This window comes from Mandrillus leucophaeus, unplaced genomic scaffold (genome assembly GCF_000951045.1).
Source record: "Mandrillus leucophaeus isolate KB7577 unplaced genomic scaffold, Mleu.le_1.0 Scaffold643, whole genome shotgun sequence".
Classification (NCBI taxonomy): Eukaryota; Metazoa; Chordata; class Mammalia; order Primates; family Cercopithecidae; genus Mandrillus; species Mandrillus leucophaeus.
In genome coordinates this window covers 1,780,190-1,805,842 of record NW_012106953.1, presented here as the reverse complement: position 1 = coordinate 1,805,842, position 25,653 = coordinate 1,780,190, and the positions used below count along the sequence as shown (strand labels likewise).

Sequence of the window (25,653 nt, the reverse complement as noted above, 5' to 3'; positions counted from 1 at the left end):
CCAGCCCATGAACTTTCGTGTCCTCTCCTGAAGAACCTCAGCAGAAACTTACCTCTGACAACTCAGTTTCTAACCAAGCTCCATACCGGCTGTCTCTGCCTCACTAGAGATCCTGACAACAGGCTTTTTGATGTCAGCCAGCTCACTTCTTCCCTCTCCACCCTCCCTACTCCTGTTTATTTCTTTGCCTATTGGGATCAGAGTTCTTGGCTCTGTTCCACATTCCAGGTATACTTAATCCTTGCCATGGTAGCTCAGCAGATGGGGCCTGAGCCTTTTCTACTGACAAAGACACCTATGTGGGGTGCTCAAATCTGCCATTTAAACAGTTCTCAAGGAGTTCAGAAAGGAGGGAGGCCAGCAACACTTTTCAGTGTTCACAATTCCCTTTCATGGTGAGAGCCTCTCTGGTGAAACTTCAGATGCTACTTCTTTATTTCCAAAAATATTTTGGGCTTTCCCATTAGCACAGCCAACAATAGAAATCATTAAGAGTCTAGGGAGGGTGTGAGTATGTGAGATCACAAGCTACAGAAGCCAGAGGCTGTAAAGTGGGACTTGCAAAAGCGGAGATAGGTGAGGTGAATTTGCATGAATTCATTTGAAACTGAGGTTCTGAGTGGGGAGGGAAGATGAAGTGAGAAGGAACAAGAGTTGAGGAGATTAGGATCAAACAATGAAATTAGGTGATAGAAACTGAAATCTGGTACCTCTACACTGATTTCTCACCAAGACTTTTGGTACATTTCTCAGTCTGGAATATTTTTGCCCATAGCAAAGTCTGAACTATCAAGGAAAGATCGGGATTTCCCTCAGAAGACATGATTCCTGGGGTCTGGCATGGTGGCTCATGCCTGTAATCCCAGCACTTTGGGAGGCCAAGGCAGGAGGATCACTTGAGGCCAGGAGTTCAAGACCAGCCTGGGCAATGTAGCAAGACTCTGTCTCTGAAAAAAATTTAACAAATTAAAAGTAATTGAATTAAATGTTTAAAAAACCTAGGCTTGTTTCCCTGATTTTTTTTTTTCTTTCAAATTCTCCAACTCTGGAGATGGTATGTCAATTTCCTAGATCAGGGCTTCATCAAATGTTTTATTTTTATTTTTATTTTTAATTTTTCCAGTAGGTGTTTTCAACCACACACTCTATGAATGACTTCAAATTATCTCCATGAATAAATGAAGCATTGTGTACTTAAACTTATACAACCGCCTTCATATGCTTTCAGTGGTTTCAAGGCCTCAGTAGAGCTTAAAAATGTATAGCGCTACATGCCCCCTTTAGGGAGTTAAGAGATGGGGGAGAGAGTAGTCTATGTTCCCTAGGGGCCAAACACCCTGGATTAAAGCCTCCTATTTTTCTTTCTTCATCATTCGTAACCATTTCAAATGCAAACCCATAGAAAAACACGTTTCTTTCTTTTTTTTTTTTTTTTTTTTTAAACAACACTAGTCGCACTGGCAGCTGATTAGACTGTGCCCACCAAGATTCAAACTGAGTCTTTCTTTTTTTTTTTTTTTTTTTTTTTTTTTTCAAACAACAGGGATGGAGAAACATTAGAAGCAGAGTAAAAGCTGTTCAGTGTGCTTGGATGACTCAGTCTAAAATAGTATTATAGCTTGGCAGCAAATCTACTTCAGGGAAGCTGGTGGGAGACTAAAATAAAAGTTAAATTGAGGGGGTAAATCATTTTATCAGGCTTAGGATTTTTACTTGATATAATGAGATTCTCAATGTAAAATGAGTTAATATGTCTGCCTAAGGGCATAAATATTCAAAGAAAGAATTTGAAAATACAGACTCAAAGTAAAGAGCAGTCTGAAATAAAACAATGCAGGGCAGTGAAATTCTCCTCATAGAAATTTTGGCACAATATGCTTCCTTTTGAACAGCATAATTAAATGTGAGTAGCCCTAGCTTGTCGCTAAGAAAAAGAAAGCTACAAAGTTTTTTGTTGTTGTTGTTGTCTTTTAAAGACTTCTCTATTGGGTTCTATTTTCCTCCTCGTCTTCCTCCTTCCCATCTATCTCCTAGAAAAACTATCCTTGTTTTTGCCCTGCAAAATGCAAACTGAATTCAGATTGTTCATAAAAGATGAAGCCAAACATATTTCTGCATTGTTGTCTTTTTGCTCACTGATTTTCCATGACTCAAATGCAGACAGAGCCCACAGTGCAGAGGGTGAACTTTGGCTTAGCCCACAACCAGAGAGGGAAACTCCAGTGTTTCTTCTCAACAGTTGACCAAGTGGCCCTCACACTTTCTTTCTTGCCTCTCTTTTTCTGTTTCTTTCTGAGAACACTTTCAATTAAGCCACCTATGTTCCTTATATCACAAAAAGTAATGAGTCAATCAAGCCTTAGGAATGTATTATCAGTTATTCTTTCAAACTAATAGGCTTATGGAAGAAAGGGATGGCTAATGCATAGATATCAGACACATGATCACAGAAGGTGAAGTTGGGGCAAAAGTGGGAGGTCAGAGGCCTATCCTCCTGCCTAGGAAGTAGAATTAGAGAGGTAGGGAAGACTGGTCTCCTTCTGGTTCTGTGATGGCTTTTTATATCCCGTTAGTACTTCATGGACTGTAATGATCTTCACACAAATACTCCTGGTGACTTTTGTGTAAGTCAAGAAGCGTACCCAGTGGCTCAGGCATTTTAGTCCAGCTATCCCCAGGAAAAGGAAGTGGATGTACACAGGTTCTTGGGCTGAGCCCTGCTTTCAGTCCAGGGCCTCTGAGCGGCATGCCCGAGGCCATGCTCTTGAGATGGACACTGCTGCAGGTCATGCTTCACGCCACACACCATGGCTGCTGAGTTTTGAGCAAAAACCAGATATCAGACTGTCTTTGGGAATGGCCTAAGCCCATTTCCTCTTAATTGCTTTCTTCAAGGCCCTGTCAAGTCTGATCACTATGAAATTGGTTGGTTGGTCTTGTGGTAGAGAAATAGCTGTGTTATGTATAGAGTGCCTTATCCGATGGAAGCATCAATGGATGCTTCCATTTCCATTTTTAAAAATATTTTATTTTCACCATTTAGTTCATCTTTGACAATCTTGATATACTGATGTTTCTCTCTGGCCTTCCATGTGGCACAAGGATCTGCTTGTTTAACGAGCAGCATTTGTAAGTACTCAAGTAGGGGCCCTGTGATAGATGATTGTTACTATAGCAACTTTCTTTTTTTTAGAGAAAAAGAAAACTAACCTTGTGAATGGACACATAAGAAATCATAAGAAATTAAAATGTTTCCCTCAGAGCAGAATATAGCTGGAATGCTGAAGTCTCCCTCAACCTCATGAAAAGATTTGTGTGAACAATTTCCATGCTTTGGATTGGGTATAGCAAGCTGTGGGCTCTGAATTCCCAGAATAGTGTTTTACTGTGAAAATCAAACACTTGTATTCTTTTTTCAAAGCTTTTCTTTAATTATGGAGGAGATGGCTAACATGTGGGACAATGTCACTGTCAAGCACCTAGAGGTTATGCGTATGGAGCATCTTACTTAAAAACCTCACATTCACATCTTTTAATGTGTTCCACCAATAAAGATGTGCTATTTCCTTTTCAGAGCTGTGGTCTTAGCAACTTGATGTCAGCTTTTTCAGCTCTCACAGCAGGGAAATTCAGGTGAATTCCAAACTGTGATTAGAGAGATCTGAGTGGAGTTAAAAGGAGTCAAACAATGGGAGAGAAGAACGCTCACACAGACACACATGCACACAGACCAGCTGCGTGCAAAGATAAATTGCATCTGCGTATGACTATGTTGGCGCTTGTCATGAAGCAATGAATTTGCTAGGAACAGGTACAGGTCAATGGGAGAGAAAAAAAAATCTCTCTGCTGCCAAAAATAATAAAAAGAGGAAAAAAGCACCTGTGACACTAGCTATCATAGAGGAAAAAAGGGTGTTCCTTAATGATATTCAAAGTTTAAAAATATGATGGGAAGCAAAAGCAAGAAATAAAGTTATGTCTGCTCACTGTGTGAGCACAGATAGTGGGGAATGGTCTGACCTGATGCAGAGATGGATCAAGGGTTGTTGGATTGTTCTGTCCTTCCCACTCCCCCTCCCCACTCCCTTATTTTCTGGCTTCTGACTATATTTTCTTTGATGGAGAAAATGATAGGCTTGATAATACATGATAGGCATCCAAAGATCAAACTTTATTAGAGCTTTCTTATTCAGGAGCATGAAACTGTCTGGTCAAAAGCAAATCCCATATGTGACCTTAATTTAACAAGTGATTAGACCCAATCCTGATGCTTTGAAATATCTTTGGTTATCAGGATCAAATAGGATACTACTTTAAATAGGCTTTTAATATCCTTAGATTTCCTGAGAATATATGCTACCAAAATTGTCATTGAACCCACTCAATGCCATCCATCTGTTTTGTAAGTCTCCCATGGAGTTGGGTTTTTGTTTGTTTGTTTGTTTGTTTGTTCCTTGAATAAGATTTTGCCATATACCTATATTTATTTGGAAATAAAACCCAACCAAAAGAATACCTGAATGCAACACCGATGCTTTCTCTGTAATATCTATGTTTCTTGTGGCCTGACTTCTTTCTTATCTTTTCCGCTTCAGACGCATAGTGAAGTTCCTACTACATACAACCTGTTTAGCCACTGCAGAAGAAACAAACTCTATGTCTTCCACCTAGTATTTGAACAAGGAATTGCAGCCTCTCTGCATTTCCTGTTGGGATAGAAAAGAGGAGGAAAATTGGGAAGAAAAGGAACAACATAAAGTGAAAGGATTAGGCAAGATGACGGAATCATCCATTCAAGAATGTTTAACTTTGTTCCTACAAAATGCCAAGTATTGTACCAGCTGCTGCGAAGGATTTAAAAATGACGAGGAAGTCTTCTACCCTGTAACTCTCTCTAGCCACTGTCCTCTCTCCTTCCTCCAGTAGATCTTTTAAGAAGAATAATCTGCCTACTTTGTTTCCCTTTCGTTACCTTCCATCTACTCCTCAAAACATTGCAACTTGGCACCTGTCCCCAATCACCGTCAAATGCCAGATGCCACCTGTATAGCTCTTCCCTATCGCAGGTGACCTCTGTAGCATTTGATGAGGTTGCTCACTCCCTCCTTGAAACACTCTCTTCTTTCATAATCTTTCGGCCCTTCATCTCCTCTACTTTATTCCTGTCCTCCTGGCTCCTTAAATCTTGGTGTTCCCCAGAGTTTCATTCTCATCCTTTTCTCTTCTCTTTCCTCCCAATCCATTTAGACACTCACAGCCACATTCACTCCTTCAACCAATGCTTATGTGCATTTCAACCCAATCTGCACAGACAGACCAGAGTTCCCTCCAGATCTATAAACCTGAATATCTCACTAGCAGGAGATGTCTCCACTTTCATGCCCCACAGACATCTCACATTCAACATGCCCAAACTTGAACGCATCGTTTGCTTGCCTGCCATCCCCATCATGAAACACACTCCTCTCCCTACATTCCTTTTCTCAACAGCAAATAACTCCATCATCTACCCAGTCACTAATCCGGAAATTTGTATTTAGTCCTAATTCCTCTCTCTCTGTTACACTTCCCACATGGAATTAATCATAAACTTTGTTTGGTTTCTGGTTCCCAAGTTCTTTCTCATTCTCTCCATGTCTGCTGCTACCACCATAGCCCGGGTCCAGCTTTCACTCTGTCTTACTGAGTGCTGACACCTCATCCATCTTCAGGCTTAAGCTATCCTATCTCCCACCCACACACAAATATTTCATAGTTACAGTTATTTTTCTCAAATACATTACTGACATGTCGCTCCCCTGCTTGAAGTCCACTAATGCCTACCCGCAATCTTCATAATGAAGCCCACGTTCCTCTGCATGGCATCAAAACCAGACCACACTTCTGCATCTCACTGAGCTCACTTGTACCCACTCTTCCCAGGCCTGCTTGACTCTCATCCCTGCCTATGATGTCTAGTTCTCTGAGGGCCTACTTATCACTATAGTGCTTCCCTGGAATAACCCTCCAGAATGAAATGGATGTTTCCTCTAGTTAATACATTTTGTAGAGAGCATGGATTTTCAGACAGGAAAATCTGGTTCAATTACTGACTGGACAAACTTGGTCAAGTTGCTTACACTTTTTTCTTTTTTTTTTTTTTTTGAGACACTCAAACTATTGCCCAGGCTGTTGTACAGTGGCATGATCACTGCAGACTTTTTCTCTCGGGCTCAAGCGATCCTTCCACCATAGCCCCCCAAGTAGCTGGGACTAAGATGCCACCACCAAGCGCAGCTAATTTTCGTATTTTTTGTAGAATCTGGGTTTTGCCATCTTGCCCAGGCTGGTCTCGAACTCCTGGACTCAAGCAATCTGCCTGTCTTGGCCTTCCAAAGTGCTGAGATTGCAGGTAGGAGCCATTGTGTCCAGCCTGCTTACACTTTTATAGCCTTATTTTTCTCGTCTATAAAATGAAGTTTCTTTTATCCATCTCTCAACATTGTTGTAAGGATTTAATAGTAATAATAGCTGGTATTATTGGTCAGTTTCTATGTGTCAGAAACTGCTTTAAGCAGTCTACCTGTATTTATTTAATATTTATATTACCGCAGCCCTATAAGGATAATGATTATGTGTATTTTACAGATGAGATAACTGAGGTACATTAGTTAGGTGACTTGGCCAAGGTCACACTACTAGTAAGTAGGGGAGCTGGGATTCATGAGATGATATTTAGAAAGCACCTTTTATTAAGTAGTCACCGAATAAATGCCATTTGCTGCTTCTCTTTCCTGAGGTATGCTGTGTTCTATGGGAGACCCAGAAAACTACATAAAAATCATAGCTGACTATTAAAGATGGGGAAAGCTAAAGTGTGTTTTCTACTGTCACTCACCACAGAATACTCCTGATACCAGGAGTTTGGTGGTGATCGTGGAGAGGTCCCCACACACCAACCAAGCAATTGTCTAGCTGACACGAACTGGGTGTTTCATAAATTAACTCAATTATGATGCTGTCTATCTGAGAGAGCACCAGATTTCACAGATTAAGGGCTCAGGCCCATAAGACTCTCTCTCACTTCAGATGCCAGTCACAAGCCCTAGGTTGTGACCTGTGCTTCTGACCAACCAGCTATAAATTGGAGTTCCTATCACCTCCTCTTCGGGTTTGATTCATTTGCTAGAGTAGCTCGTAGAACTCAGGGAAACACTTAACATTTGCCAGTTTATTATAAAGGATATTATAAGAGCTACACAGAACAACCAGATGGAAGAGATGCATATGGCAAAGCCGGTTGAAAGAGGTTCAGAGCTTCCATGCCCTCCCTGGGTGCCCTACCTCTAGGCACCTTCAGGTGTTCAGCAACCTGGAAGCTCCCGAACCCTGTCCTTTTGGAATTTTATGGAGGCCTTATTACGTAGACATGATTGACTAAATCATTGACCACTGGTGATCAACACAACCTTTAGCCCCTCTCTCTTCCCTAGAGCTTGGGCGGTGAAGCCGAAAGTCCCAAACCTCTCATCGGAAGGCTGGTTTCCCTGGCAACCAGCCCCCCTCCTGAGGCTATCCAGGAGCCCCCAGCCATCAGTCATCTCATTAGCTTGCAAAGAAACACTTATCATATTAGAGAACCCAAGGGTTTTAGTAACTGTGTGCCAGGACCCAGGGGCAGAGAGCAAATACATTTCTTATTATATCACAGTGCCACACTAGCATTTATTAAGCATTTATTATTTGTCACATTTTGAGGTACAGACTTTATAGACATTATCTTATTTGAGACTCATTACAACCACTGAATTGGAACTATTAACCCCATTATTCAGAGGAGGAAACTGAGGCCCAGAGATATTACGTAAACTACCCCAAAGCTCCTATCTCATAGAGGACAGAACAAGGACTTAAATTCAGATCTCTGATGCCAAAGCTTGGGCTCTTAAAAACTACAATATATTGCTGTGAAAGATAATAGGAGACACAAAATGGTGTTTATAATCTTGCCGGGGGACTGCAAAATACATAATAACAGTTATAAGCCAAAAACATGAAATACACAAGGAAGGCAAACCATGAACAGAGTGGCTTTCAGGGGCACAAATAATAGAGCAGTGATCACAATTAGGCTCTGAGGAGTGAGTTTTGAGCTGAGATTTGAGGCCAGTGAAGAAAATACACTGGTCAAAAAAAAAAAAAAAAAGACTCTGTTCATAGTTACAATGGCATATTTAGAGTCTTGACAAATGCAGCGAACTGGTCATGTGTAAGGAAGCACTTTATCCTCTAGCAACCTAACTAGTGGATACAAGATATTAATCATGAGGCAGGTACAGCGAAGAAATGTATGTTTTAGGGTGGAGGGGCAGCCAAAGTCTGAGTGGCATCAATCCTGCTGACATCTTGGATTAAAAGCAATTTACAAGGCTGTAGCTGGTGAGCTTTCTCTGTTTAAATCTGTCCTGCATTGTGTCTGAAAGGCAAATGAAATAAACAGCAGTAATATTTTCAAGGATTAGGGAATCACTGAGTTAAGGCTGCGCTTTTAAAATTTTCAGCAGACTCAAGCAACACTGTAAAGTGTTCTTTAAGGAATGATAGAGATTGAGCTCCTTGAAGTGTCTGATTATCTCAGGCCCATTCAGAATGGGTGGATATTTCCTTCTAATCAGGGGCAGTCAGTTAGCAGATACCCAAAGGCTCAGGTTAGTGTACTCTGCTGTCTCTCCTTTAAGATGATGAATTCATAGAAATGAACTGTAACATATTCTTGTTTAAAGATAAGCTTCAAGAAATTCCTAAGCATGTTCTGAGAAACAGTGGTTCTCATCAAATGAAGAGGGCTTACTGCTTTGACAAAGAGAATTACCATTGATTCACAACTTTGACTGGCTAAAAGTTTTGTTTTTCAATATAAGTGAGGTGGTATTTTTTTCTCTTCAAAGAATATGGCCACACATGAAGAATTAGAATCTGTCAGGTGGAGAATGCATCTCAGTCATATAATTACTGAGCTGAGCAAGTCAGATCAAAGTGAGGGCATTGTATTGCTATAGGACATTGCTTCAAAGAAGAGTTGAACTGCAAACAATATAAAGGCTTTATTGTCCTCCATCCTAACTTCATTTAAATAATCAGGAAACATTTTCCATAAGTGGCACATAGTGGGATTTTAATGCCTGGTTTAAAAAGTCTGCATTCAGGCCTTATGGAAAGCAAAGGAACTTTTCTATCAGCCATTAAAAATTCTCATTTCCAGGCATGAAAGGCTTAAATTGCCTAGAATGTAGGTTTTGTTTTTGTTTTTGTTTTTCCATTATAACCAAATATCTTAGTAAACTTCTTCATATTTCATAGAGCTAGTTAGGCAATTCCCCCTTAGATGTGTCTTTGATGTGAAAATAAACATAGACTGGAGTGAAAGTTGAGGTACCTTCTAAGAGAGTATCTGTCTAAAGGGTTCATAGTTGCTCAGGCTAACATTAGCCCAGAGAAAACACATATCAACACTTTATATTGAGCCTAGATACAGTTGCTATAAGAAAAATATTTCTTCAAAACTTTCAAAAGAATGATGACATCAATGCCAAAAACATCAAAGAAGCTGTTTGGTGCTTTCAGGTACTTTGCCAAACTACCTTCTAAATGCTGCTTAACATTCCTTTGTAATGGAGTTAAAGATGAGCCTGAAATTGCAGGGACCTCTTAAAATGTCTGATCATCCTACCTGTGTCTCCAGGTGATTGTATCCAAACCAGTTAACACATTGCAGTCCTGGGTTGTCCAAACATGATTCAGATTGAAGTTTTATTTTCAGAATGCTTTTGTGCATTGAGGGGAGAATTGGTGGAGATGTAATCTCCAGACCTCCCCTGGGAATGCCATGGAGAGAGATGTGGAAACAATAGACACCCTGTTGGAATTCTGCTGTCATGGAACAGCACCTCTCAGTCTTCATTCATAATGCTCTCCTTTCATAAAGGATGTGGAAGAGTGGGGTTAATGACCAATGTGGAAAGTTGAAAGAGAAACCAAAATAAATGTGTCCATTTGGCCTCTCTCCAGCATTTCAACTTAATTAATCAAGAAAAATATGCATTTATCTTATGAAAACTTTATTTTGAGTGTGATTATTGGTTTTATTCTTTGTTTTAGTTAGGAATTATTTGCTGCAGGTAATAAAAGCCCTCTTGAAGTATCTCAAGCAAAAATGAAAATTGGGAGAGGGGAGATTTATTGGAAGGTTATGAGGTTTTCTACTGTAGCAGATATAATTGAGTCTCCCAACGTTCTGGAATTAGGAATTGGAAAGTTTTGAGGACATTTTTCTCGCTCCCCCTTCCACTGCCCCTATCCCTCTTCACTTCTTCCCCCCTTCTCCTTCTTTCAATCTAGTTTCTCATGATAGCTTCTCCTTCTGCATGAGTTTTATTCTCTTATCTCTTTAGACTTGCTTTCCCTGCCTATTGCTGTGCACGGCTGAGAATGACTATGATATAGGCGACCTTCCATATCTCTTATTTCAAATGCCTACAGATACTGCTAAAAAGACCTGGTTTCAATTCTGGATTACTAGAAGAGCACTTAAAAGGGCCAGCTTGAATCAAATGTCTACTTTGATCCAGTCTGCTGGGAGAAATGAAATGTTCCACTTCAGGCTCCTTCTACTAGGAAATGTAGGGTCAGATTCCCAGAGAAGGGGCGTTAGCAAGGGCCGATGAATTCATAAATGTTCATTTAAGTCTTAATTATTTCGTTAATATACGTTTAATATAGAAAAATTAGAAAGCACAGACATATGAGCAAAGTAGAAGAGAAAAATTTATCATCATGCCACCACCAGAAAGTACTTCAGCATCTCGACGTGTTTTCTTCTAGACATTTTTATTTGCTTTAAATAATCTTTTTTATTGTATATTTATTTGGATTATATTGAGAATGAGATTTGTCATTCAAATCTTAAGACAAACGTGACTCAGGCTTCCCTTTCTAGGACTTATTTTATAACATGTGGAAAAAGACTTAAAAATTGGAAGCTAAATAATAAAAGTATTTGGAAATTATAGTAGGTACTGTAAAGGAGGCAAGATATAGAAAACAAACATGAAAATGTACTTTAGATGGAATGACCATGGAATATCTCTGTGAGGGTCACATTAAGTTGAGACTTAAGGAAAAGAAGGAGCTAACTGTGATAAGAGAAGGAAGAGTTCCTTGAAGGCAGAGTGTATCCGTTTAGAGGGAACAATATATGCAAAAGGCCTGCTGCATCTGAAATGGAAATGATCTTTTGTGTTCTTAGAATTAAAAACAAACCAAAAAATGTAGTGTAGCTGGAGCTTGGGTTAAGGAGATCCCTTTTGTTGCTATCTAGAGAACACACTGGGGCAGAAAGAGGTGAGATGTGGGGTCAGAGTCACCAAATGTAGATGAAGAATACTCGGTTGCTCATGTTCTTAAAGCAGAAGGAGCCCGAAGAAGAATGAAGAATGTGACCTGAGAGAAAGAGACAGGGAAGGACAGGATAGGAGCCTTTCATACACATTGATGTTGGTAAACCATTGAAGATGAAGGGAGAAATGCTGCCATGAAGTTAGGGGTGGCTGTGTTTCATATTATTTCCCAAAAAGAAAGGAGCTTTTTGGTAGCCACGTTCAAACCCCAAAATAATGAATAAACAACCCTAAAACACTGTTAGGGCACTCTCCCTGCCAGATGGGATTTGCTGATATTTAAACTGGTTCCTCTATGGTTGGACAAAGAGTTGCTAAGAATCAGTTATATGGCTTATAAAGGGAGCATGGTTCATGGCCAATGGCAGAGAAACATAGATGCCCCATAAACTGACTCATCTGATGTTCCCAGGCTACTAAATGCCTGATAAGTCACATTGTCAGACAGTCATTGAGTGCTTTCCTGGAATAGAGTTTGGACGGGCATGTGGGAGTGGATGAGAAGCACAAGATACTGTCTCTTCTGTTGGCTTCTGTAATCATACTGAAGTGAAAAAACTTACAGACCTGAATCAATTACCAAGAACAATATAAGACAGAAAGTGCTAAAATCATTACAGCAGGGAAAAAAATATGAGGGAAAGTAGGATGGACCTTGAGATACGCCCTTTAGAGAAAGCTTTCCAGACTGGGCCCTCCAAGCAAAAGGAGAGAGAGAAGCCACTTGATTAATGATACTTAATGCATTGTGCATTCTGCTGAGGAGGGCATTTAGAAATTTCATGAGAATTGCCAACATTTTAGACATAGCATTTACTTTGGATTTGCTTTGATATATTTTGGGCAAAAAGTGAGTCATGGTTAAAGTATTTCGTGCACAAAGCTGCTGGATTTTTCAGGCTTTTACAGAATATTATGTGCATTTCTCTGTTAAACACAAAGGGTCCATCTCTGAATGGCCCCTCAGATCCTTGCTTTATTACAATTGCAGTAACTAGTCAGGATGACTAAGGATATAGTCAGCAAGGTCATCCTATTGGTTATCACTGAATGGATCTGGAATGATATTGTTTAATGTAGTAGACTACATGGGAAAATAACTCTAGTTTGAACTTTTTAATTTAATATAAACATCCCCCTGTCATTGGACAACAAGTTTTGTTTACACTGCCACTAGCAGAATATCATAATATGAAACATGATATTCATTTGAATATTTGAGGGGTACTTCACTGTAAGGGAGTGGGATTCCTTTTCTAGCTTTCTCAGGCAGAGTCTCTCCCATCTACAACAATAAGGCCATGCACAAGTCTCCAGAACAATGATCATATTGTATTACTATTTTTCACTATGTTTCCAGACAGACTGGTAAATTCCTTTTTGTTTGTTTCTTTTTGTTAATTCTAGCATTAATTGAAAACAGTGGGTATTTGTTGTTGTTGTTGTTGTTGTTTTTGAGACAGAGTCTTGCTCTGTTGCCCAGGCTGGAGTGCAGTGGCACGATCTCGGCTCACTGCAAGCTCCTCCTCCCAGGTTCACGCCATTCTCCTGCCTCAGCCTCCCAAGTAGCTAGGACTACAGGCGCCCGCCACCACACCTGGCTAATTTTTTGTATCTTTAGTAGAGACGGTGTTTCACCATGTTAGCCAGGATGGTCTCGATCTCCTGACCTCATGATTCGTCTGCCTCGGCCTCCCAAAGTGCTGGGATTACAGGCGTGAGCCACCACGTCCAACTGAAAACAGTGTTTTAAGAGCAATGTTCTGGGCTCTTTTTGAGCTTTAACTACGTGGTCCTTGCATTAACCCTACGATGTAGGCACCCTTATAGAATATACAGCTGGTGCTAAATAAGTATCTATTGAATGAATGGGTAAACAAATTCAATGTTACAGATGAGGAGAAAAAAATCTGGTTTTGTTGCCTTCATTTTCTCTTTTTCTAGCACATGCCTTGTCCATAGGATAGTCAGGATAACAGTGGGAAGTGTCAGACCAGCCTAAGGTTCAAGTTCACCTCTCTTACTGAAAAAGAGCTGCCAGTGACAGAGCTTTGCTCTGAGCTTGGAATAATGCTGATGCTTTACATGCATGTTGCTAATCCCCACCAAAACCCTGAGACATGGGGTATTATTGTCCATATCATACAGGTAAGGTAAGTGACTAGTTTAGACATGTGCAGTAAATAGGAAGAGAGAAGCATTTAGAACCCAGGTTTATTGGCAGTTGAGTCTTATGCTCTTTCTAGATCCCACAGCTTCCCATTTATCTTGATAAGAGAAGATGTGTCCCTTTCCAAGGTAGTGTTGCACTGGTTCACTTCCCCTTCTCCTCAATGACTATTTTGTTGGTTAAAGACAAACTTGGAACATTCTCCATGGGGAAGTGATGGAAGTGTCCACACTGACAAAATGCTATCATGAAATGCCTTTTTTCTGTCTTGTAATGATGAGTGTTTCCGAGGCAAATTCCAAGTCATTTAGTTACTCTTCCACAAGCCAACCATTAAATCTAAGAAAGGGGAGGTGGGGAAGGCATCAAATAAATTTTGAATACGGGAGAGCTTGGTATTGAGTACCTTCAGAAGGGCAGTATGTTAACCGCTTTTCTCTATATAGAACCTGAATTCCCATTGCTCCTGCTTCTATATAAAGCTGTATCTTGGGCTTCATAAAGAGTAGCTATTTTGGGCTAGGCACAGTGGCTCACAGCTGTAATCCCAGCAATTTGGGAGATCAAGGCAGGAGGATACCTTGAGTCCAGGAGTTCCAGACTACCCTGGGCAACATAATGAGACTCCATCTCTACAAAAACATTTAAAATTAGCCAAGTGTGTTGGCACATGCCTGTAGTCCCAGCTACTCCAGTGGCTGAGGGGAAAGGATCACTTAAGCCTGGGTGGTTGAGGCTGCAGTGAGCCAAAATTGTGCCACTACACTCCAGCCTGGATGGTTCCAGTTCTGTCTGATTCCAGACAGAACCAGATCCTGTCTCAGAAAAGAAAAAGAAGAAGAAGAAAAAAAGCTATTTTGTTGACTAAAATAGTCACATTTCTCAGGGTACAAACCTTATGGAACAATGTTATGGAACCAATTTTCTAGAAAGTTCTAATATGCCTCCTCTGACCCTTACACTAAAAACAACAACAAAAAGTCCAGGTGTGGTAGCTCACTCCTGTAATCCCAGCACTTTGGGAGGCCGAGGCGGACAGATTACTTGAGGTCGGGAGTTCAAGACCAGCCCGACCAACATGGTGAAACTCTGTTTGTACTAAAAATACAAAAATTAGTCAGAGGTAGTGGTGTACACCTGTAATCACAGCTACTAGGGAAGCCGAGGCAGGAGGATCACATGAACCTGGGAGGCAGAGGTTGCAGTGAGCCGAGATCGTGCCACTGCACTCCAGCCTGGGCGAGAGAGTGAGACTCTATCTCGAGAAAAAAAAAAAAAAAAGAAAGAAAAACAACAACAAAAGCCCTAAAACATAAAACAACAAACAAAAAAAACTCACATGTTTTCTTGAAGGAGTGAAAGTACAAGTTACTGAAATTCATAAGGAAACAGGTCCTGGCTCCGTGTCTGCTCCAGTGCTTTCACCCAGGAAGGGCATGGAGTCCAGATGGGGCTTCAACTTTCATCCCAGCTTTGCAGTCCTGTCAGGAAGCTCAACAACACTTTGTGTCAATCACAAAGCTTCACACACCCCTTCACTTCTGGTTCACATGAATGACAATACATTTTTTTCACAGTTCTAGTTCTCAGGACTTCACATTCTCGTGACTTCAGGGTTTAAAGGAAAATAATCAATGGGCAGGTATGGTGGCTCACGCCTGTAATCTCTATAACCTTTGGGAGGCCGAAGCAGGAGGATAGCCAGAGCCCAGGAGTTCAAGCCTGGGCAACATGGCAATACTGCACCTCTACTAAAAAATGTATAAAAATGTTTTTAAAAAAGTAAAAACAAAAGAAAAATAATCACGCAAGCAAAATTCTAGTGGAACCATTAATTTGCTTGTGAATTTGATATGAAAATGTTCCCCACAAGCCATAACCTCCTTTTTAGCATTGTTTTACTGCTCCCACGCAATAGTTAGGAGGATCCCATTTCCCAGGCACTGAGGTCAACGAATAATTATTAAAACACCTAGAATATGCCCAGCATTGTGGTAGGTACTGAAAGGAACTTGGAGAAGTATAAGGCAATGAATGCCCACCTTCAAAGAGCTTAAAATCTGGTTGTGCAAACCTGATTACTGTGTGGCCACAAAATAATATCTAGTAATACAGGGAAGTTCAGAACTTGATAGGGCCAAATAAGAAGTGAAGGTTCTTTCTGTCGTTAGTAAAAGCCTGATAATCCTATTTTGTGCTGGGGCTGGAAAGGCAGGGAGGAATTACTCTCACCTCCAAATACTTGAGGAGCTAGAATTGACTATTCCTGGATCCTAAACATTTTTACTTCAAGAATCAAATCAAGAGTCATACATTATCTTTCGAGTTGGTCTCTTTCTAATTTTATCTATCCACAATCCTATCTCTAATCAGCCATGAGTAAAATAGCCCGAGGAAAGTTTACAGATGATGGAACCAAGATATTCCCTTGAGTATGTAGGCAGTGGCAGATTTGGTTCTTGTGTTTATGCCTGGTTGAGAAAGACAGAAGTCTACTTGGGGTGAAGAAAAAGTGACCTATGGACTGAATTGTTACCTTTGTGTGGCACATTCCCTGTTTCTAGGGCAGCACCGGAGACAAAGAATGCATTTATTTTGTGGAAAGGGATAGGGGGCAGGGGAAGAAACAGAAACCAGAGGATTGTGCAATAATGGCATTTTCAAATCCCTCTAGAAAGTTTATGTTTCAAGTCCTTTGGAAAAGTGAAGCATAGCTGTTTAAAAAGCAGCAGTTTACTGAGGACCCCAGTCCCAGTTCTGCTGTGCTAGATTTTCCTTGTTCCTAGGCGTTCTCATACCTTCAACCCCAGCTGTTGGGGCAGGCGGGCCACTGTGTCTGGACCCTGCCCCAGACAGGCCTATGCCTTTCCCCAGCAGAGACCGCAGGCCTCAAATAGCATCTAGGTGTCCAAATGGAAGAATGAGAACAAGGACGGGAGTGAAAAGAAACAGTTTGTTGAATCTCAGCAAAAGAAAGTACAGTGATTTCTGTGTCATCTGCAAACCAGACTGGACTTGCCTTGTTGAAAATCATTCCCAAAACAAGCCCCTTCCTCGGATGGCCAGTGAAAGGGTGATATTAAATGCACAGTCTCATGAATTAAACATAATTGTGAGGCACAGATTTATCATGCAAAATAAAAAATGCTTCTTATCCACCTAGGTAGTGGAAAAAGTGCAAAGATTGAGATGTAGTGCTGATTGGAAGCCTTTACATCCTGCTGCTGGCTTAATCATCTGCATATTTTCCCTCATGCCAGGGATGATTTGATAGGATATGGTTCAGAACTCTCTCTGCTGCTTAGTAAATCTTTTTGACTGACCGAATGACCTTTTGTCTCTTTCCTGTCCTATATTGGAGCCTCGGGAGTGATGGCCTGAACTCTCACCATCAACCTCCCACCAATGATGTCATCATTCTCTCCTTGCCATCCAACCCCCTGTGTCCCGAATGCCCTTACCCCTGCCCTGTGCTCACAATGCATCTTCATTCTATTGGCCTTTTGTCTTGGCTCTCTGGGTTCACTGTGTCCAGCACACTGTCAGCATTTGGTAAGGTAGAGGCCGAAAGAGAAGACAGCAGTATGGTTAGTGGTTCAGAATTAGGACTTTGGAACCAGACATGTGTGGGCTGGCATCCTGCCTCCATATCTTTACTGTGTAATCTTAATGTCAGGAACCTCAATTTTTTTCACTTATGAAATGGGTATATAAGAACACAAGCCTCAGAGAGCCATGAGATTAAACAAGAACTTACGCCACAGAGTGCCTGTCTAGAATAAGCATTCAGTACACAATAGTTAGGAGGTGAGAGGCTTTCATAGAACACAGGTACTCTTGCCTTTGAAGCCCCTTATTCCTTAAAAAATATTAAAAATTGTATTTTATGACCATGTTGGCATAAAGAGAGATATATTAACATATATTGAAACAGTTAAATTAACATATGTTGAAACAGTTCTTCAACCTAAAATCTTATTTTTTTCCTTCTGTTCTGTAACTATTGTGAGCCCTGGGCTCTGTGTGTCCCATGCCTAATGGGTAGGTCAGCCCTTGGGGAAGGATTTGTTTTGGAGATACTTCCCTTTACCTTTCCAGTATCATTAACTGTTTTCTGGAAGATTCAGGCCCTGCTGCCCCTCAGGACATTACTACCCTAATACTTCTCCTTTCCCCCTTCTCTTTTCTCCCAGCCACCCAAAAGGTCCACAGTGTGGAGCTCCCAACTCCCATAGTCTTACCCCCAGCCTTCTCTATTTAAACCCTTGCCTTTATTCCCCACCATTCCCCTGATTAGGTCTTGTTCCCTTAGGACTTTATTCTTGTTCTGATAAGTTGGCATTGAATTTTCTCATAAACTGTTTCTCCTTGGGGTATTATTGACTGTATTCCTCCTCTGTTGCTTCTGGAGTATTTGCATCTTGAGAGACTCTAAAATATAATTCAAACCCATGTATCTAATGGAAGAATTTTAGTCCAGCAAAGGAGATATTTCAAAGCAAAAAGTGATCCTTGAGAATCATTTAGACTGTATGGTGCTGGTGCTGGTAGCTTGGTGCCTACTGCATGTAGGCATTCAGTGGGCCTCGGTGATATAACTAGTTTAGAAACTTCTAGAAGGTAGGGCACAGCCTATCCCCAAAATTCTCTTGGTAAAGTATCATGCCCAGTGAAATTCTGATGGGTGTCTTTTATCCTAATGGAATCACACATGAGTTCTTCTGTCCTCCATCTTAAGGAATCCCTCCAGTTGTGCTTGCGGGTAACCTTACACCATCACACATAGTGCTTGGATCCCAAACTTCCCTCCTTTATTGCTTGTTATTTTCTGGCTTTGGGCAGGATAATGATCTCAGAGATAATCCCATTTATAAAGGAGAGGAAAACTATGGCCCAGAAAAGTGGAGTATTTTCCCTAAAGTAACAAAGCAAGTTAATGGAAGAATCAGGACGAGATCCCTGGCTTCCTGAAAACACAGGTGTGGGTACCATTTACTTGTGTCAGGGCCTAGGGTGTCACTTACTACAGAGCACAGGCTGTGCAGTGGGAATGCCTGGTTTGATTCCTGACTTTGTTGCTTACTCTGTCTGTCCTTTGAAAAGATACTCAATCTCTAAACCTGTTTTCTCATCTGCAAAATGGGGGAGGGGAAGAAATAATATCAACTTTATAGAGTTGTGAAGATTCTGAGAGTTGTGAGAATTAAATAAGATTATTCACATAAAGTGCTTAGTACAACATCTCACACGCAGGCCTTCAATAAATGACTCATTATTATACAATTATCACTAATTCTATTACTGTCTCTACACTCCTCATGGCCTAAAGAAAGTGTGACTGCTGTTTCCCAGAGCACGTACTGCACTGCCCAGGGAGTGGCCAGAGCAGTGAGAGAATCTGGCTGAACAGGTTTTTTGAAAGCAGTGGAAAATAAATCAAAGGTGATAACCCAAATTTGGAAAAAGAATGTACTCCTTTGTTTGTTCTTTCCTAGTTGTGAAAGAACCTTCCAAATGCAATTTATGCTGAAATAAATCAGAAGCAACATGGCTGACACTCTCTGGTCTGTGTTCTTCCTGATCCCATGAGGATAGACAGTGGTGACTTTGAGTTTCTGCTGAATGTGGTGATAGCTGACCGTGTTCTGTGATGATGTCTACACTAGCGAGTGGACAAGATTAGGAGTCAGCAAATCATGCAGAGACAGCAGAGATGCGGGGAGAGGGGAAGCTTCACACCCAGGTACAAAGCATGCCCAGCCCCTTGCTGCAAATTGTTCGTCACTAAATGTGACATCTCAGGGAACTTGGTTAGAACTTTTCGTTGAAAGTAACAGATGCCCAGTTTGTATTAGCTTAAGCAACATGGAAATTCATTATAAAGATTCCATAGTGTATCAGAGAAAACAAGCAGAGATGCAGAGCTGACCTGGGATTGGAAACAAGCTCCTGAATGATATTTAAACATGTGTCTCTCCTCTGCTTCATTTTTCTCTCTTTCTACAGATGTGCTTCCTCTATGGCTCTAGTTAACATAATGGAACAACAGCTCACAAGTTTTGTAGATGCAGCCACCTAAAGAGAGCCTGGTCTCACTTTCTCCAACTCCAAAATTCCCATGGAAGGGAGTAATCTCCCTGCCTTGGGTCAGATTCCTTTCTCTGATTACCAATCATCAATGATTATGGTTATAATCTGTTGTACCAACATGACCCATTCACCATAACTATTTACCATCTGTGAGTGAGCAAAACTACAGATAAGGGATGACTGAAACAAGTATTGATGAGCCAGATGACAAAAAGCAGATTCCCGCCTCCCCCCCACCCAGCTCTATACTGCATCCTGGCCGTTCTCATATTCCTCATCCTTTTACCTGAAATCTAGGATGTCTCTGTAGTTACTGCGCCTGGCCTCTTCATGCTAGGTTGACCCAAGCCCTAAACAAGTTAATTAGAGCATGGTAGAGTGTAAATGACATGGGCTTTAGAACCACACAAACCTTGAGTTAAAGCCCACTTGCTAGCTGTGTGACCCTGGGCAAGTTACTTAGCCTGTCAAAGTATTGGTTTCCTTATTTATAAATTAAGGGTAATAATACCTTTCTAATGGGATTGATGTGCAGATGAAGGGCAATAAAGTAACCATATTCAAGTGTTTGGTATGTAATACATACTCAGTTATGTTAATTTCCTTTTCTTGATTAGTCTACCTAGAAATCTTCAGGCAGGTGAGAGAGTAGCCATAAGTGAGAAGACAAGAAAGGAGAAGTGATCGAATTTTCTATCTAGGAAATGTCTTCTTTGCCTCAGGTATTTTACAGTTATGCTGAGCAAACACTGAATAATTTCAGTAGGTCTGCAGCACTGGGAAAGCCACACTTTGATAGATATGGTCTCTCACTTCAGAGACAAATCAGCAAGGATATGAGAACGAATGATGAATGTTTTATGTTTCTTTTTAATTTATGAATGTGATTATATGGCTCTTAAGTCTTTCTCTGTAAATTTTAAGGCTCATAAAGTATAATCTGATTGCTAGGTTGTGAATGAAGTGCTTTAACATTCATGAAAAGCTTAAACATGTTGCTATTTAGAGACATGCTCCCCTTTCAGAATGTAGTAAGCCACACTTTTTCTATAAATTGTTGTTTATTGAGTTGTTACTGTAACAGGCACTTTCTAAACTTTTATATGCATTATCTCATCCCTTCCTATGAGTTAAGTGCTATCATCCCCATTTTCTGGATTAAAAAATTGAGGCTCAGGTAAGTTGCCGAGGTCACATAGCATCCAGTGACAGAATTGGCACTTGAGCTCAGTTTAGTCTGCTTCCAGAGCCTAAGCAATTAACACTTCCATTTTGGTAATCAGATTTAGATATAGGAAACAGAAGAAATGAATTCCCAGGAAAATCGGTGCTTAAAGTATCTCATATGAGAAATGATCATCTCATGGCTTTTGTGTGTCCACATAAGGTTGCTACATAGGCTTGGATGCAAAGCAGTGGAATTATAGGAAGAAAAATAGATGAACAATAATAGAATATCTCCTTAGACCTGAGAACTATTCTTATTACTTGCTTAGAGGATAATAGTGATGAAGGGGTTGGGTCTGTGAAAAAAAAGAAACTAGAGATTTGGTCCCAGCTTTAGACTTGTGAGTGTTTTCTATGTTGCTTAAAATTGTGCACACTCTGATCATCTGTAGCTGCGAGGGGTTGTGTGTGCATGCGTGTGGAATATTCTGGCCTGCTCCAGAAAATAACAGTGCTTTAATCTTAGGTACTGTGAATAACTTCTTATGATATTTGAAGGAATCTTTATCCATTGACCTATGAACCACTCATGGGAACCATTGATCTCTAACCTAATTGACCTGCTCCTCCAGAAATATTTTATTTTGTTTTGTTTGTGCTACTGAGAGTTTCATTATATTCCAGACTGTGTTTCATTTGTGCTTTCTTTGTGCCTTTAAAAAAACAAAACAAAACAAAACAAAAACTGAATCTTGTGTATAAATAGAAGAAACATTTAAATATCACATCACTTTTTATTAGAAGCATAATTGGATTAATTTCTCTTATTTTTCCTTTTTGTTCCCTTCTGTCTTTCAGCTCCAGGGTTCCTTGAAAAGAAAACAGGTAGTTAACCTATCTCCTGCCAACAGCAAGCGACCCAATGGCTTTGTGGACAACTCATTTCTTGATATCAAAAGAATTCGTGTTGGGGAGAATCTCACTGCAGGACAAGGTGGCCTCCAAATAAACAATGGACAAAGTCAGATTATGTCAGGGACCTTGCCTATGAGCCAAGCACCCCTGCGAAAGACTAACACTCTGCCATCCCATACACATTCTCCTGGCAATGGCCTGTTTAACATGGGCTTAAAGGAGGTAAAGAAGGAGCCAGGAGAGACTCTGTCTTGCAGTAAGCACATGGATGGCCAAATGACCCAAGAGAATATTTTTCCTAATAGGTATGGAGACGACCCTGGAGAACAACTGATGGATCCTGAGCTGCAGGAACTCTTCAATGAACTGACCAACATATCTGTGCCTCCCATGAGTGACCTTGAACTGGAGAACATGATCAATGCCACCATAAAGCAGGATGACCCATTTAACATTGACTTGGGTCAGCAAAGCCAGAGGAGCACACCTAGGCCCTCCTTACCCATGGAGAAAATAGTGATCAAAAGTGAATACTCACCAGGCCTGACTCAAGGCCCCTCAGGCTCTCCTCAGCTGAGGCCCCCATCAGCTGGCCCCGCATTCTCCATGGCCAACTCTGCCCTCTCCACTTCGTCTCCAATCCCTTCAGTCCCTCAGAGCCAGGCTCAGCCTCAGACAGGCTCAGGAGCAAGTCGGGCCCTGCCAAGCTGGCAGGAAGTATCCCATGCCCAGCAGCTCAAACAGATAGCTGCCAATCGTCAGCAGCATGCCCGGATGCAGCAGCACCAGCAGCAGCACCAGCCTACCAACTGGTCAGCCTTGCCCTCTTCTGCTGGACCATCACCAGGTCCATTTGGGCAGGAGAAAATCCCCAGCCCTTCTTTTGGTCAGCAGACATTCAGCCCACAGAGCTCCCCCATGTCTGGGGTAGCTGGCGGCAGCGGCCAGTCAAAAGTAATGGCTAATTACATGTACAAGGCTGGCCCCTCAGCCCAGGGTGGGCACCTGGATGTGCTCATGCAGCAAAAGCCTCAGGATCTCAGTCGAAGTTTTATTAACAACCCGCACCCAGCCATGGAGCCCCGTCAGGGCAACACCAAGCCTTTGTTTCATTTTAACTCAGATCAAGCAAACCAGCAGATGCCTTCTGTTTTGCCTTCTCAGAACAAGCCTTCTCTCCTACACTACACCCAGCAACAGCAGCAGCAGCAGCAGCAGCAACAGCAGCAGCAACAACAGCAACAGCAGCAGCAGCAGCAGCAACAGCAACAGCAGAGTTCAATTTCAGCTCAACAACAGCAACAGCAGCAGAGCTCGATTTCAGCCCAACAACAGCAGCAGCAGCAGCAACAACAACAACAACAGCAGCAACAACAGCAGCAGCAACAGCAGCAGCAGCAGCAGCAACAACCATCTTCTCAGTCCGCCCAATCTCTACCAAGCCAGCCTTTGCTAAGGTCACCTTTGCCACTTCAGCAAAAGCTCCTACTTCAGCAAATGCAGAATCAGCCCATTGCAGGAATGGGATACCAAGTCTCCCAACAACAGAGACAGGTAAGGGTTCTACTACTCCAAATACAGAGTTCCCAGAGATCATTTAGCTTGATCATTATGTTTTGGTTACCATTATGTTTGTATTGGGACAAGATCAAGACCAAAGACAGTAGTGGTCTTGATGGAGTCATATGAAGACCTCATAAAGCCTGGTTCGTTGGGGGCATCTAGAGGCAAGGGCTAGTACTTCCTTGTAGAGCATTAGTGTCACTGTGATCTGTAATGATCAAAGGTTCTTGCTTACTCAGAATAGAGCATTATAATGTACGCTGTTAGTGACATATCCAGTTGTCAATCAGATGGTCATTTATCCAAGCAGTAAATTAGTCATTAAGTCAATGTGCACTTGCTGAGTACCTACCATGTGCAAGATGTTGTAATTATGCTGAGAATCAGAATGAAGCCAGAGGTGGGATTGAGTATTAAATGACTGATCTACACCGGCACCAACCAACTGGAATATCTAAATGCCCAACCCATCATAATGATCCTGCAATGACTCCCTGGGATGCATGTGGACTGAATATCAGCCTGAAATAAAACATGATCCCTGTCTGCAAGCACAGTAAGGAAAGGGAGACAGGATTTTTCAACTACCATTTCAATACTAGGTAGAAAGAATAATGATATGAGAGCACAGAGTTTTGGTATCTGACCCGGCAAAGGGAAATCAGGGAAGGCTTCTGGAAAAATAATGTCTGAGTTAAGTGTTAAAGGATGAAATCATCATGACTACAGAGAAAAAAATATCTGGTTACCTTATGTCCTTTAGTTAACATAAAACAGAGGTTGAGTCTGCCCCAAATATGAACAATATGAAGACATAACTCTGTCCCTCCAGAGCACACATTGATGAGTTAGTCCTGATCCCCAGGGAACTTGAAAGAAAAAACTCTTCCTGGAAGGAAGGAACTTTGAATATTGCTTTGTACGTGTAATTTGACAGGTCTACATTATCTGCCTAAGCACAAAGATAGCACATTATATGTCAAAACATTATCTCAGGACAGTGTGATGGTGCAGTGCCTAATTCCAATAACATTCCTAGAGTAGTTTTCGTGGCTACTGCCCAGAAAAGAATGCCACAAACACCACAAACTCCGTCCAAGCTAACCTTTGCCCTAGATGTTGGCCAAGAGAACACCAGACTCAATGAGGATTCAAAAGTTATGCACTAAGGACAGCTTTCAGCTCTTTTCCACTTACGTGGGTTTTTAAAAAGTTGTAGATTATGGAGAATGAACTTGGAGTAGAGACATACATGTACGCATTTTTTTTTCTAACAAAATTCCTTTTTTAACCCAGGCAATTTTGGGGGCATTTAAAAGCAAGTCATAGAACTATTTTCTAATGCTATATGTAGGCACTTTGATTTGGATGAATGTAGGTTCAAATTCTTACTCTGACAGTCCTAGCTGTGTCACCTCAAGGGACTCACTGAACTTCTCTAAGTCTAGTTCCTCACCTATCAATAGGAGTGAAAAAATCTCCTAGGAGTGTATTGAAAATAAAATGAGGAAATTCTCAGTTCAGAGTCTAGAATAAGTTGATTACTGTTATGATTATGGAAAGAGTCATAAATCACCAAAATGTTATTTTTAAATAAGCACTGCTATTGTATAGGAGAGGCATTGGAGTAAATCCCAAATTCTAACATAAACAGTATTGTGGAAATAAAAGAGAATTATCCCTAATTTTTCCACTATCCAGCAGCTTGAGTGTATTGCAATTTACCCTTTCTAGGCCCAGATTTCTGACCATAAAAATGGAAATTATAAATAACGAGATAGCAGTGAGTTAGCATTTATAACCGGTATGACTTCTGCCTCCCTTACTTGTGGCATTTCATTTCATCCGTATGAGGGAAATGCCATTATTTCCATGTTACAGGTAAGAGAATTGAGGCACAGAGAGGTTCAATAGCTTTCCCAAGTTCACACAGATAATGAGTAGCAGCTGCGGGTTTCTGATGATCTACTCTGAAGCCTATACTTTCAGCCACTGGGATCTACAGCTCACAGGTGGCATTTGCTGGAATCCTTAGAGATCACTGTGGAATTCTTAAAAAGAATATTCTTCTAATGTTGAGCCCTACTTACATAATCTACATAGTAGATTAAGTCCTTTGGGATAAAAACATATTCTAAATGTCTATTCTTTAGAGATGCTAAAGAAATTTTACATACACACACACAACTGTGTGCTATTAGCCTTCCTGAGGGTAAACATTATGGAGTTAACCAAAATAAACAATTTACAACAGGAGATAGATAGATAGATAGATAGATAGATAGATAGATAGATAGATAGAATTTTTTTTTT

General features: G+C 41.0%; 1 protein-coding gene across 1 annotated transcript in view; it reads left to right on the top strand.

Moving 5' to 3' along the window:
* Window positions 1-25,653, top strand: part of MAML2 (mastermind-like 2 (Drosophila)) — a 372,408-nt gene that overhangs the window by 227,687 nt on the left and 119,068 nt on the right. Inside the window, exon 2 of the mRNA XM_012000955.1 lies at window positions 21,721-23,331. Within this exon, the coding sequence (XP_011856345.1) occupies window positions 21,721-23,331 (1,611 nt within the window). The remainder of the gene's footprint in view (window positions 1-21,720; window positions 23,332-25,653) is intronic.